We start from the raw sequence: 15,105 nt of genomic DNA, 5'->3' as shown, positions 1-15,105 counted from the left end.
ATAGCAATGACGAAAAACCACACAAAAAACTTTAGCAACCATCCACAACACCCTTGCATAGTGGTGGTGACTTAGATAAGCACCACAATTTCTTCAGAAAAAGTTATATTATGCTGAACATTCTTGGGAAAATATTCAAAACTTAAATCTCTCTTTTACTTCCTTTCAGGATATTTGTGATTGGAGATGGTTCAGACTCCGGCTCACCATCCAGTCCCACTCTAGAGGAGAGAAGGAGACCTGGAAACCTGCTCATCTGGCAGGAAAGAGAAAGAGCCCAGCAGCAGAGAGCCAAGGCCAGCACGTGAGTGGCTGATGGGATTGAATGAATCAAAGAAATGTGGAAGTGAAACGAGTGAATAGGTGATATGGCGTCAAAAAGACTTTTAGGCCATAGAAGCGATAGAACAAACAAGCCAGTTTGCTAATGCACAGCAAGCAACTCTTCAAAACCACTGCTTTAAAGTGCATAAAATGGCCTCTATTATTTCTTTGCTGATGCTTCGTCATGAAAGCCATTGTGGTTGTAAAGGAAACCGCTGTTACTTGCTGTCGTGTGCCTTAACTTCATTGGTGTCTTAAAGCACATTTAGTAAAACACAGCCAGAAGAATCTCCCAGAATGCCTCTATTTGTATGAACAAAGTCCTGTGTGCTTTTGTATTAGGAAGCTATTGACTAATAAGCATTTGATGTCTTACAGTTTGCAGAAGATAACTGTAAAAACAGGAAGTAACTTGTCGACGACGACGACGACAAAGCACGGAGGAACAGGAAGCATTTCAAGGTAAGAGTGGAGCGAATGGTCTGCATATGCGTTTGTGTTTGCATGTGGCTGGGGATAACATTTTGTTGTGGCAATCTGTGTCGCTTTAAACAAAGAGAAGGCAAAAATCTGAATTTGAGACCAGCTGTGGCGACATAATGAACAGTCAAATCAAATAGACATACCTTATTTAAGAGTAACTTACCTTCATAAAACATGCATGGAGTTGCTAATTCACTCAAAAATTGTCTAGTTAGTGAAGTTCACAAAGCAGTCAACATGTTTTTGTAGTTTTGATTAGTTCATTTTTGATTTCTGTGTCCCTCTAGTGGTGATTCAGATAGCAGCTCTCCACCCAATGGCCCGAAACAGAGATGTGCAGTGAGTCCCTCACATTTACACTCATTCTGTCATAAATGCATAATGTTATACTTCATGAGTGTTTAAGACTTCTTCCTTTGAACTATTTCTCTCTCTTTCTCTCAGAGTGTAGATCAGGTTTCTCCATCCACTCAAACAGTGTCTTTACAGCGCTCCATCAGTCGCACAGGTACCTTTCATGCAAGATATTTCAGCTGCTTTTAATGGAAAATGGCATATTTTGATGACCCCATTTTTTTAAAAGTGCCCCTATTATGCTTTTTTGGGTATTACAGGTCATGTAGTGTGTAATATGGCAGTTTGTGAATGTAAAAAGTGAAGAAAGTTTCAATTGTTTTGTCTCAAGATGCACACCAGTAATTTTATTTATTTTTTTCTGGGGTAGGTTTTTAAAAGCTACTTAAATGTCCTAATTGAACTAAGGCCTAATCCTGGTCTTGTCTGAGAAACCAGGCTTGTAACTTGTGAAGAGAACACGATAAACTTGAGCATTTTCTTTATCTAACTGTATAAGTACCACTCACTTTATAACAGATTTATCACATGGATATCACAAAAACTTTTAAAAATGTAGATATATAAGGGGCAGTCACAATAGTGTAGTGATGTACAAAGCATTGCTCAAACAGAAGTCACTTTCAAACTAAGCAGTTTTCTGTTGCTCAATGCTGCCAATCCGCATGACCAACTTTAACCCGTTGCAGAATCTGCATGGCGAAATCTTTCATCCTCACATGAAATTCCCAATCACGTGGATTGCTATTGAAATTACTGGATTTTGCCCACAAACAATTTGCTAAACAACAGTGAATCTGCAATCGACATGCAGATTCCTTTCAATTACCTATAGAAATTCTTTTGAAATGATCCCCAAGAAAGCAGCGTGACCTCCAGAGGGCAGTGCAGTGCTTCAACACTTTTTGACAGGGTTTTTATCATTGTTGCTGTTGAATGTTTGCTTTGATTTTCTTGAGGGCAATGTAATATAATTTGTATATAGAAACAATGTATTGATTAGAGTTTTGTTTAATTAATATTAGCTCGTTCTGCTGAAACTGTATTGGTGGGAACCCAGTCTTAATTAACGTACTTGAAGTGTTTGATGAAACTTTTTTGTTACATATTAAAGATGCATCATGCGTGAAGCCTGGTTCTCCTACAAGTTCTGCTCCCAAACCAAACAGCTTCTTGTTCCGCACGTCCTCACGCTGCAACGTCAAAACTGGTATATATCTACACACACACACACAGTTAATATAGGATTGATTTGGTTAGTAGTATATGTTGTAAATCTCCATATTGTTCTCTTTTTCTCAGGATCAGGAAACAGTTTGGCAGAGTCTGGACGCAGTGAATCACGCGCCACACTCAGATCCCCACGAGAGGAGAGAACAGACGTCTTGCAACTGCGTAAAGTAAAGAGGCATCCTGTATTATTATTCTTTCCATCTCTAGCTATTCTGACACAGCTTACCTCATTTTTGTTACAATTATCTTAGTTTTCCCTTGTTTACCTTAGTCTTAGTCTTATTTTTTTTTAATAAAGCAAACCAAATTAAAACATCACAAAATGTACACTACTGCTCAAAAGTTTGAGGTCTGTAAGATTTTAAGAAATTCATACTTTTATTCAACAAGGTGCATTAAATTGATCTTTTATGTTGTTACAAAAGATTGCTATTATTATAAATGTTCTTTTCTTTCTGTTCATCAAATAATCCTGAAAAATGTATATTTTCCAAAAAAATATAGTAACATGGTAACTATAATATATGTAACTTTATAAAAACATAAGTAACATGGATTATAATAATAAGAAATGTTTCTTAAGCACCAAATCAGCATATTTGAATGATTTCTGAAGGATCATGTGACCCTGAAGACTGGAATAATGATGCTGAAAATTCAGCTTTGAATTAGGAATACATTACATTATAAAAATATTAAAATAGAAAACACTTATTTTAAATTATATATTTATTACTGCATTTTGATCAATTAAATGCAGCCTTGGTAAGCAAAGAGACTTCTTTCAAAAAGATTAAAGGTGCCCTAGAATCAAAAATTGAATTTATCTTGGCATAGCTAAATAACAAGAGTTCAGTACATGGAAATGGCATACAGTGAGTCTCAAACTCCATTGTTTCCTCCTTCTTATATAAATCTAATTTGTTTAAAAGACCTCCGAAGAACAGGCGAATCTCAACATAACACCGACTGTTACGTAACAGTCGGGATCATTAATATGTATGACCCCAATATTTGCATATACCAGCTCATGTTCAAGGCATTACACAAGGGCAGCCAGTATTAACATCTGGATCTGTGCACAGCTGAATCATCAGACTAGGTAAGCAAGCAAGGACAATAGCGAAAAATGGCAAATGGAGCAATAATAATTGACATGATCCATGATATGATTTTTAGTGATATTTGTAAATTGTCTTTCTAAATGTTTTGTTAGCATGTTGCTAATGTACTGTTAAATGTGGTTAAAGTTACCATCGTTTCTTACTGTATTCACGGAGACAAGAGAGCCGTCGCTATTTTAATTATTAAACACTTGCAGTCTGTATAATTCATAAACACAACTTCATTCTTTATAAATCTCTCCAAGTGTGTAATGTTAGCTTTAGCTACAGAGCACCATCAAACTCATTCAGAATCAAATGTAAACATCCAAATAAATACTATACTCACATGATCCGACGCATACATGCAGTATGCATGATGAACATCTTGTAAAGATCCATTTGAGGGTTATATTAGCTGTGTGAACTTTGTAAATGCACTGTTTTATAATCGAGAACTTGGGGGGCGGGGAGCGTGCAATTTAAAGGGGCCACAGCCTGAATCGGTGCATAGTTAATAATGCCCCAAAACAGGCAGTTAAAACAATGAATTAAAAAAATCTATGGGGTATTTTGAGCTGAAACTTCGCAGACACATTCAAGGTACACCTTAGTCTTATATTACATCTTGTAAAAACTGGTTCTAAGGCACCTTTAAAAAATATTCGACCTCAAACTTTTGAATAGTAGTGTAATATGTTAAAAAGTAATAAATAAATACATATGCATTTTACTCAAAGCTACATTTTCATGTCACGAGTGTCCTATAAGACTTTCTTTCGTGTTTGGGACACAGTTATGTTTATTTTAGTTCAGTATTGTTTAAGGGTTTGGCAGGAGTTTAGTATGTAGGATTTCTCCAGTTACACCAACATTCAGCTGTTCTAATAGTGCTTTGTTTTGATTTTATGTCTGCTGTTTTGAAAAAGTGATAAGTATCTTCTGAGAAAATTCCCACCAGAGTTCTGATTGAGTAGTTTCAGAAGTATTTTTTGATATATCTCCCCAGTAGTGTAACTCTTTCCATGTCTCTCTTCCAGACTCTGGAGACGCGTCTGAAGATCTCTCTCCCTGAGGATCTGGGAGAGGCGTTGTCCAATGGCACCATTCTCTGCCAATTGGCCAATCACGTGCGACCACGTTCTGTGTCAATCATCCACATCCCCTCACCGGCAGTGGTGAGCTAATACTTGGATCTTATTCTCATTATGGCCAAAACATAATTTCATATCTCAAAAATAAGCACTTTATCTAGATCTTTATTTGTGATCCAGATTTGGAGGATGCTGATCCCAGATCAGCTAGATTACTAAGCAGGCTGTTCTTAATTTGCTTTTCTAATGAATGTATGTGCAATCTTTCTGTCTGTTCAGCCAAAGCTGAGTGCTGCCAAGTGCCGCCTCAATGTTGAAAACTTCATTGCTGCATGTCGTAGACTTGGAGTCCCTGAGGTAAACATAAATTTCATCTTTTATTGTTTGCTTCTTTTATTACCCTCCATATTATTTGTCTTCCTGAGCTGTTTGCAAACAAGAAAAATCTACTTTGCCCACTGACACGTGACTGTAAATGCTCTTTTATTTTGTTTTTCAATTGCTTCAAGCTCGATTTGCTCCTTTTTGTGCTCTTTATGCCTTTTTTATGTTAAAGGGGTAGTCACCTCAGGTAGTTCATTACGTTGCAAACCCATATGACTTTCTCCCATGGAACCCCAAAGGAAACGTTTAGCAGAATGTCTGAGTTGCTGTCTTGTAAGTGAACAGGGACTGGGATGTCAAACTACAAAAAGGACCATAAAAGCACCATAAACCCAAAAACAAATATCATCATATAAGTGTGTGTGGGGCTAAGTTTTTTTTTTTTTTTTTTTTTTTTTGGGTAATTATTATTAAGGAATTAAATAATTAAAGAATTAAAAGGGATTTACCAGAATAATGAATAAGAGAAAAGAATGGTAAAAGAAGTTCTAGGTCCAGTTGTAGTTATGAAGTAAATTAAAACTATTTGCGTATATTTTATTTTAAGATATACAGACATTCACTCTTATTTGCATATCTAATGTGTTGAAAACGAAAAACTTTATCTTGTCTCTTCATATTCAGTTATGAATTACATGAATCATGTAAATGATAGCATATTTTCAAATCAAAACGCCAAAATTTCATTAAAATGTCAAGTAGTTTGCATCGCTGGATATTACTGTGAACATTTTTATTGTAAACACGTCAAACATTAAATGTTTAGCTACTTACTGTACATCTCACCACGCTCTCTTCCACTGTTAAAGGTGCAGTGTGTAAATTTTAGCGGCATCTAGTGGTGAGGTTGTGAATTGCAATATAGAGAAACTACAAAGATAGGACAAAAAAAAAGGACAAAGATGTCGTCTAAGACAGCAGAGAGCCAGGCAAACAAATGCACTCTGTAGAGAAACATGCCGACTTAAAATGTGAGGGGACCCATGGTGTATGTAGATAAAAATGGCTCATTCTAAGGTAATAAAAACATAACGGTTCACTATGTAAGGTCTTTATACACCACTGAAAAAATTATGTATATTATATTGCATTTCTGTCAATAGATCCTCCTAAAATGTAAACATTGCACCTTTTAAAACTGAAGCGTTGCGTTCGATTCGGAATTTGCACTCATCTTCTGTGAACGGTAAGCCCCGCCTTCTTTGATTTGATTGACATTGACGAGGGCAGGGCAGCCTAAAAATGTCACTTTTAAAACTTTTTGTCATCCAGTACCAAACAAACCAAGCGGTGAGTAATGAAGCGCAGCAGAGCAGCATCAAGAATATCAAATATATCGCCATTTACTTTCATTGTATGGAAAAGAGCAGCTTGGACAGTGTTAGGACTGCACAATATATTGAAATAAAATTGATATTGCTAAACGGCTGTGATTATAATTAAATGAATAGATGCACTGTGGGTTTCAGAGTGAAGCACACACAGCTCACACACACACTTTTAAATAAAATTGTCCTGATAATTTACTCACCCCCATGTCATCCAAGATGTTCATGTCTTTCATTGTTCAGTCGAAAAGAAATTAAGGTTTTTGATGAAAACATTCCAGGATTATTCTCCTTATAATGGACTTCAGTGGCCTCCAAACGGTTGAAGGTCAAAATGACAGTTTCAGTGCAGCTTCAAAGAGCTTTAAACAATACCAGACGAGGAATAAGGGTCTTATCTAGCGAAACGATCGGTCATTTTCGAAAAAAATACAACTGTTTATGCTTTATAAACACAAAATATCGCCTTGCACGTACTTCCGCTTTCGGCATTCTTCAAAAAGCTTACGCTGTATGCCCTACGCCTTTCCTATTCTACTTACGGAAAAAAACGGAACTGGTGAAATGCGGAAAGCGGAAGTACGTGCAAGGCGATATTTTATAATCCTAATTTTATATAGGCGATATGAAACCGTAATTTTGACCTTCAACCATCTGGAGGCCATTGAATTCCATTATAAGGAGAATAATCCTGGAATGTTTTCATCAAAAACCTTAATTTATTTTCGACTGAAGAAAGAAAGACATGAACATCTTGGATGACATGGGGGTGAGTAAATTATCAGGAAAATTTTATTTAAAAGTGGACTTATCCTTTAAGTCAATCTAGTTAAAATTCCTGTATTTTTCATAAGATTTATCACAAAATATCACAATGTCACTTTTTTCCATAATCGTTCAGCCCTAGACATTGTATATAGTTCTATAAACATCTCATTTTGTGTTTCACGGAAGAAAGAAAGTCATATAGGTTTCTGTAAAACATAAGGTGAATAAACAGTTTTCAGTGAGCTATCCCTTTAAATGATCCTGCTTTCATGTGTTTGTCTTTGTTCAACACTGTGTCCAATCATCTTTGTTTGTCCTCTCTGCATTGTTCTTCCTTTTCCTTTGTCTGTCTCTCTCTTTCTCAGATGGAGTTGTGTTTAGCGTCTGATATCCTGTGCAGTAAGCTACCTGCAGTGCACCGCTGTGCGACGGCGCTCCTGGCAATAGCAGGCGGAGAGGAGGAGGAGGTGAACGAGGACAAGAACGGCACCTCTGTCTCTCCTTCCTCCCCTTTTTCCACCGGCTTCCTGCTCTTCTACTCTCTCCTCATGGCTTTGCTCTATATGTTATACTGCCAGCTTATAGCATAGTGCGAGCGAGCATCAATGTGTAAATGTAATGGATACATCACCTCTGTACTGTGTACACACATTGTTGACAAAACCTGTATATATATATATATATATATAATTCCCTACCCATAATGCCTTTGAGCTTACACATTAAAGCTCCCCACAGATATTTTAAAAGGATTGGAAACATATATGAGAACCAATGCTGACATACATTACAAATTATCAAAGGTCTTGATCGAATATATACACATTTTTCCACATCAAAAACTTCTAAACAGCTCATCAATGGTCACACACTCCTCCTTTTTTTTTGTTGTTGAGGATGTAGACGTGGTTTCCACTCATGAAGGGCTTTTCCACCTGATTGCCTTAGCATTGCTGTTGATCCCAGGATAGATTATATACACCTTCTTTAGGGAAAGACTGTCTTTGTAAGGGATCTTGTTTAAAGCACTGGCACAAACTCCCCCATCCCCTTTTTTCCCTCTTTAAAATGGCTTGTATTTGCTTTGCATGCTCATCATCAAAGTGCCTCAGAAGCTTGTAGGTTCCTTCTGCTCACACAGCAGTGCAAATGAGTTTGTAGCATTTGGTAAATGTGTTAACAGTGTGGTGATGGTACTTCTCAGCTGATTTTGGTTTAATTCACACGTTGTAGATATCTGTTAAGGTCGGGACTTGCGTGGACTATTTCGCTTTCCTTCTCTTTCGCTCTTGCCTTGTTGACTGTGACCACCAGAGAGCAGTGCTGTTACTAAACGGTTCCTTCAACATTTTTTTGACGGTACTAATATGATTCAAAGCTGTGTTTTGTTTTTTGAATATTTGTTTTGGTTTTCTTGAGAGCATCTTAATATAATTATTGTATGCAAACTGTTCACAATTAAGTTATTGTTTCAGTTTATTTATGTTTTTCTGTATGTTCTGCTGAAGCCGCATTTGGTGGAAACCCAGTCTCACTGAGCACATTACTTAAATTTGACTGATTAAATTGAACCGATTAATTGAGTAATATGCTTATGATAGCTCCCACGATCATATTGAGCTGGAAAAAAACAGTAGACTTTGGGTATATTAATATCTTTTAAACATTATGTATGTTTGTTGCTGCTCACGGATAAGCAGACATTACCAAATTACAAATTACACTATTTTTTTTATTTTTAATTGAAGATGAAATGGTTGTGAGCCTCTTCAGCTGTCATTTCCTGATTCTAAATGTGGCCGTAGTGGTTTTGTAGTCCTGTAATGTGCCATGAGCACCCATCTTCCGCGGTGCTGTATGCTGATGTTGCTTTTGTATTCCGTGCCTACTTAATGTGATTTAGGAGCTTTGCCGACAGTTTACTAACGAGCAGCCTCTCATCTGCAGAGAACGATAAGAGGAGAGAATGAGTGAGTGTGTGTGTGAGAGCGAGAGATTGGGAAACAAGGGTAGGTGAAGGGATGTGCTGTGGAACTAGTTACCAACATACAATCTCTCACCCTACAATGTCTTAAACATATTTTAAGGGAGGTTGTTGAAACATATGGGTTTTTTTTGTTGTCAATGCTAAAGCTAATCATAATAGACATTTAATTTAAAATGAATCCACTTTGATAATGAACACATTTAGCTTAGATGGACTTCCTCACAGTTGCTCTAGAGGCTTCAGCCATATAAAATAAGGATTGTTATATGCTACATGTTGAAGGCTTTTACAGAAGATGACTGATAACTCTACCGTCCTTCTTATACATAGTTTAGAGGACACTAGATCTAAACGAATGTTTCCGTCCAAATGTTTCCTAGTTACAACTGTTGCAACACATGAAATGTATTTTGTTATATTTATAAAATACTGTGTATTTAAGAAGTTAAGTTTATATTGATATAAAGGGTTTTTTTTTTTTTGTCTGTAAAGAAATTATTAAAAAAGGAAACACTGATTTTTACGTGTGGTCGGCTGCTTTACATGTGCTTTTGTCAATTGTTCATGACTGACTGTTGCTGTTGCTCATGATTTAATTGTGCTTTAGTTTGTCTCTCTGCTGGGGATGAAATCCTCACGTCAGCTCGTATTATGTGCCCTTTACCAAAAGGTAAGTGTTAATCCATTGTGTGGCTAGTAGAACATAGAGAAAAAGTAAGTATAGCTGCACAAAGTAAAAGTGTATATATACTGTTCTACACAGTGGGGTCAAACCTGAAAAAATCTGAACTTTTAGACTGCAGAATGCTGCTGTTATTAAAGTTTTTTTTTTACTCGTTGCTGAAAATAATATTTGTTGATATCATAATTTATAATTAAATGAATAAATGTAAATGAGAAAAACTGCTTTTTCAGACTTTTGGACCCCACTGTGTGTCTGTTTACTATAAATATATATTGTATACTACCATTCAAAAGTTTGGGACAGTAAGATAAGATATATATATATATATATATATATAAAATGTATTTTTTTTTTTTTTTTTTTTTATCTTTTTGAAAGTCTATTATGCTCACCAAGGCTGCATTTATTTAATCAAAAAATACAGTAAAAACTGTAATATTGTGAAATATTACAATAAACTTTTTTTATTTTTTTTTACTAATGCTTTAAACAGAGTGCTTGCATCAAGTTTAAATAGCCCGCCTTGTTGACAGAAGCTATTTACACTAACTGCCCACCATTGTCTGATTGAGGCAGACAAAATTACAAAAAAAAAAAAAATCCAACTGATAACAGGATCAGGTGGGTGGCTCTAACTTTTAACATGACCGACCCAAATTCGAATCCACCTTTTCTTGAACTCTTTCTTCTCACTTTCCCCATTGCATATCAGCTCAGAGAGGAGGTCATTTTAAATCAAAATTAAGAAAATATTTAAAATTTGGAAATAAGGTCCCTAAGGCAGGGGTCTCAAACTCAAATTGGCAGGGGGCCGTTTGTGATTGACACCTCATAGGAGGGCCATATTAACATTCAAGTGCAAGAAAGCGCAACATTTCAGAAAATTTACTTTGCATTATTTCTCATTTACATCAAATTTGCCTACTAAAATATCTTTATACCTATACTATAAATATTCAGCAGAGACAGCAGTGTCTCTCTCATTGTTACAGAGTGTAATATAATTATATAATACTATTACTAATATAATACTAATATACTATTAATTGCAATAGTCTAGTGCAACTTCTCACATCCAACAAGGTGCATGGAATTAAAAAAAAAAAAATTGTAATTTAGGAACAAAACCATCAACACTTGTGGTGTGGAGGGGTCAGAAATAAACAAAAAACTGGAGCTATATATATATATCAACTTTTATTTTGCCAAAAAATAAAAATCTCTCATTGTTACATACATTAGGCCTATTAGTTTTTAATATTTAGTGGAAGTATTTTCACTTACTTTATGTTAGCTTAAATAACATTAAAATTTTGCACTGACCAACACTGTACTGAACAAATACAATCCCTGAATACATTTGTACACTCTTCTGTTTCTTGACAGACACCTGACAGCGCATTTGTCCAAGATGCCGTTTGAACATCGGTAATGTTTAATGCCTGCATCGGACGCGTTTCGATGGATTAAATCGACGCTCGTGAGTCGTGACATAATAGAAGCGACGCGGTTGAGAGCGTGGCTCATGGTTGCATAGCAACGACAGACGCCACTGGAGCGAAAGCGCATTGGAAAGAACGAGAATGCGGGTCGGCCGCTTATGTGACGCGATATGTGAATGCCCCCATAGAACGGCGACTTTTTCTTTGCATATCAGACAGGTAGCAACTGGAGAGAAAAATAATAATAATAATAATTTAGTGGGCCGGATTATGTTTTATTTTGAGATCAGTTGCGGGCGGGTAGAGGGGGAGGGCGGGCCGTAAATGGCCCGCGGGCCGGCAGTTTGAGACCACTGCCCTAAGGGGTATTTAATAGTGGAAATAAAGTGTTAAATGGGTAGGGTTTGGGTAAGTGTAAGCTTCAGCGACAAGTAATGTCCCAATAAAGTAGCATCCATTTAATAAATATATACACTTAATATGTTGTTATTATTACATACTTTTTAATAATATACTATCTATAATACATTTAAGGTGTAAATAGTGTCTGCCACTATTTGCACTAAGCATGAATGGCATCTAAAACTATTACACAGTGCAAAGAAAATACTTTTTGTTGCTATTTACACTTAGTGTAAATTGTAAATAGCATCAGTGTCACATGATCCTTCAGAAGTCATTCTTATATGCTGATTTGGTGCACAAAAAAACATTTCTTATCAATGTGAAAAATTCTGCTGTTTAATGTGTGGGAACCATAATGTATGTTTTTCATTATTTGATAAATTGATAAACTTATTTGAAATAAAATCTTTTGTGACATTATAAATGTCTTTAGTGTCACTTTTAATCAGTTTAATGCATCCTTGCTGAATAATTAATAATAATAATAATAATACAAATGTACTGACCCCAAACTTTTCAGTGGTAGTGTACAGAATGTTTACAATACGTGTTCATATAAAATGTACTGTAAGAGTTTTTGATGTAATTCAGCATGATGGAACTATTTAGATGAAAATACTGCCACCCATCAGCACAAACAATTTCACAACCCCCAATACAAACCAAGAAAATAAGTGAGCGCATAGTTATTCAAGTCATAAGCATTATAGTTCATAAGTTCTTTTTTTTTTTTTTTCACATTTTTGCTCATTCTTCTTTTCAAGCACAGTGCCCAACAGTTCAGCTTCGGTCTCATTGAGCTGTAGATGCTTCTTTTTGCAGGAAGTGTGAAGAAGAACAAGTCTTAATGTCTTCTTTAGGGTCTCTCACATACAGCTGCTTCAAAGCATTTGGTCTATTAATCAACTCTTCTAATGGACGAATGTCATTGCCCTGAGCAAACATTATAAGAGACTTTCTTCCTACCACACTCACCAGTGTTAGTGTAAACACTTAGGCTTTTACATGCAGGTGCAGTTACACTGAAATCGCATGAAGCACCTCATCTGTGTACAGGTGTACTTTAATCAAGCAATTATTTTGCTTACCTCTGAACTCATTAAAGTGTTAAAGCAGGAGGGTGAATACTTATGCGCTCATTTGTTTTCTGTTTATTATTTTTAATCATTCATTAATTAACTTGCCAGCTCATTTTTCACTTTGACATTGTGAAGTATGGTGTGTTCATGGGTGAGAACAATTCAGTTAACCCTCTAAGGTGTTGTATTGTCTTTTAATGATCAAATTCTTCCCACATAAAAGTGCTCCAATAGCCAAACTGTAAAGAGATTCTTCAAAATAATAGATTTCTTTTATATCTTACTCCTTTGTTCATGGCATTTCTGTAGAATATTACTTTTTTTCTGAACACCTGAAACTTAAGTCATAATTGAGATCTGCATAATTATAATTACAATAAACACTTCCAAATAAATAATTAATTGCAGTAATTGATGCCCCTAACAATCGGGAAATACATCACTGTCATTTGCCATATGGATGCATTCATGTTTTCTCACTTCACTGTGAACTATATTAGAATAACGTGAGTATCTGTGAGCAAAAACATCTAACTTAGGGAGAGAGGCAGCAAAAATCCAGATGTTGAAGAAATGTACAGAAAAGTTTTTAATAGTGCAATATAAGGAGCATGTGTTGACCCCCAGGAAAAACAACTTTGGAGAGAAAAATCTAATAAAAGTGTCATAAAAACAACATTATTGGATTCTTTAAAGTAAGTGATTTCAATTCAACAATGCCATATGTCAACATTTTCTTCTGAAAACAAAGAAAGTGAATTATCCCAAACGGCACAATAGAGGGTTAAAAACATCATGTGTTCACACTGTAATACCGCTACGCTTTTATTGTGATAAAGCTTACTGCAAAATCTTATACCGTATATGCTGCATGTGTGATATACAGCCTAAATATGGCAATAAGTAACTCATTCGTAATCTATATTTAATGTATACCGTTAGGGTTGACTGAATTTAATCATTGGAATGCATGATGGATATTCAAGATGTTGAAGTGCTGGCTTGTTATGCTCGACTCGGTGTACTTCAGCCTGGGATGAAATAGCATCCTCTCGATGAAGTGCCATACCTGCATGGCTGCGTCTCTGAAAGTCGGGGATTCACTGCTGTGCGATATAGTGGGCAGTACAAAGAAAGTGTTCTGCTGTATGCATTGTCCATGTGTCACAAGTGCCTCTCGTGCATGCGTTCCTGTCTGCATCTGAGGACTACCTTGCACGTTGTGGGTCATTGAGATAACAGATGGGAGCTGCATTTCTCAGCCATCCTTATAGGTGCATGGAAAGCTTTTCATAATGAGCAGAGGATCTTGCTTGTTTAACGAGAGTGCACTTCACCCTTTAGCATCCCCTCTTAGAAGCCTATATTTGATTTTTAGGGCCTGCAATACAAGAACCAATTTTCCCTGAACCATCTGTTTATGCCAAGATGTTTTATTGCTTATATTGTTAACCTTTTTTGTAAACAAACTTACATTAGTATTTTTTTTCCCCCCTCCCTCGATCAAATCCCACCAGGACACACTGTGTCCACCGCAGTTGATTCTGGAGGAAGAGGGGCTCACGCGCGTCGCTCAGACTGTTCAGGCTCTGCTGGAGGTACCTACATCAGGTGCCCGTCGCTCATCCCGTCAGGACCCCTCGGGACTTCCCCTCCAATCCACAACTCCAAATCAAGACAGCATCTCCTAGAGCCATTGAGTAATGATTTCCAGTACATGTCAAGTGCACAATATTTTTCAAAAAATTTTTTTTTTTAAATCCATTGTGTAATAGTATCTATAGCTTGTCTTAAATGATAAGCATTTTGCCTGTTACAATGCATGTACAGAGGGTTTTTGTGTAAATTACAAGGAAAATTCATTGTGGCAATTGAAACAGACAAAATCATGCACAATAAAGCAAATTTAACTTAAAACTGATTGTCTGATGCATATTTATCCAGAATATATGAAAATTGATGCAAGACGTTGCCTAAATGAGTCTCGTTACTGAGGTAGTTGGCCGTTCTTGTGTAATCATTTTGTTGGGGCTTCCTCATAATTGAAAATTAATTACGTTCGTAATCTCGACTTTATTACAATGCAAATTTAATTGGTTTTTCACAGGTAATTACTCTTGCGAAACGGTGAAGGTGGCAGTAATCCTGTGATAAGCTAACAACAGCTCTCGGGCTCCGATTGTGACATTTTGTGCACATTTGGAGTGTTGCACAAACAATGTGGCTCACTATAGTCAACCTTATTTAGCAATAGCTGTATGTGAAATGATCGGTTTAATTTGCTGAATTAAAAAGTACTTTGTTGGGAGTGTATAGCTAAAAAGCAGAAACAACGTTTAAACCTCTTTGTTTTATTTTAAAGCAGTGACTGGAACTGAAACTTGAGAAAAAGTGAATCATTTTCCATCAGTTGGGAATAAAGTGAGTTGATTAGAT

The 15,105-nt window shown here is 36.2% G+C and overlaps 1 protein-coding gene across 2 annotated transcripts in view; it reads left to right on the top strand.

Moving 5' to 3' along the window:
- The window catches only part of lrch4 (leucine-rich repeats and calponin homology (CH) domain containing 4), a 52,416-nt gene extending 37,824 nt beyond the window's left edge, over nt 1–14,592 (top strand). Inside the window, exons 10-18 of one of the 2 annotated variants that reach the window (XM_067401868.1) lie at nt 170–304; nt 703–786; nt 1,095–1,146; nt 1,252–1,315; nt 2,276–2,371; nt 2,464–2,561; nt 4,538–4,675; nt 4,871–4,948; nt 14,187–14,592. In XM_067401868.1, coding sequence (XP_067257969.1) covers nt 170–304; nt 703–786; nt 1,095–1,146; nt 1,252–1,315; nt 2,276–2,371; nt 2,464–2,561; nt 4,538–4,675; nt 4,871–4,948; nt 14,187–14,360 — 919 coding nt within the window. In that variant the 3' untranslated portion in view covers nt 14,361–14,592. Of the gene's footprint in view, nt 1–169; nt 305–702; nt 787–1,094; nt 1,147–1,251; nt 1,316–2,275; nt 2,372–2,463; nt 2,562–4,537; nt 4,676–4,870; nt 4,949–7,436 lie in introns of both variants that reach the window. The other variant, XM_067401867.1, reaches the window with a different exon arrangement.
- The last annotated feature ends 513 nt before the right edge of the window (nt 14,593–15,105 follow it).

The sequence above is a fragment of the Chanodichthys erythropterus genome, chromosome 11 (genome assembly GCF_024489055.1).
Source record: "Chanodichthys erythropterus isolate Z2021 chromosome 11, ASM2448905v1, whole genome shotgun sequence".
Taxonomy (NCBI): Eukaryota; Metazoa; Chordata; class Actinopteri; order Cypriniformes; family Xenocyprididae; genus Chanodichthys; species Chanodichthys erythropterus.
The sequence above is the reverse complement of the archived record's forward strand: the minus strand, read 5'-3'. Positions and strand labels throughout refer to the sequence as shown.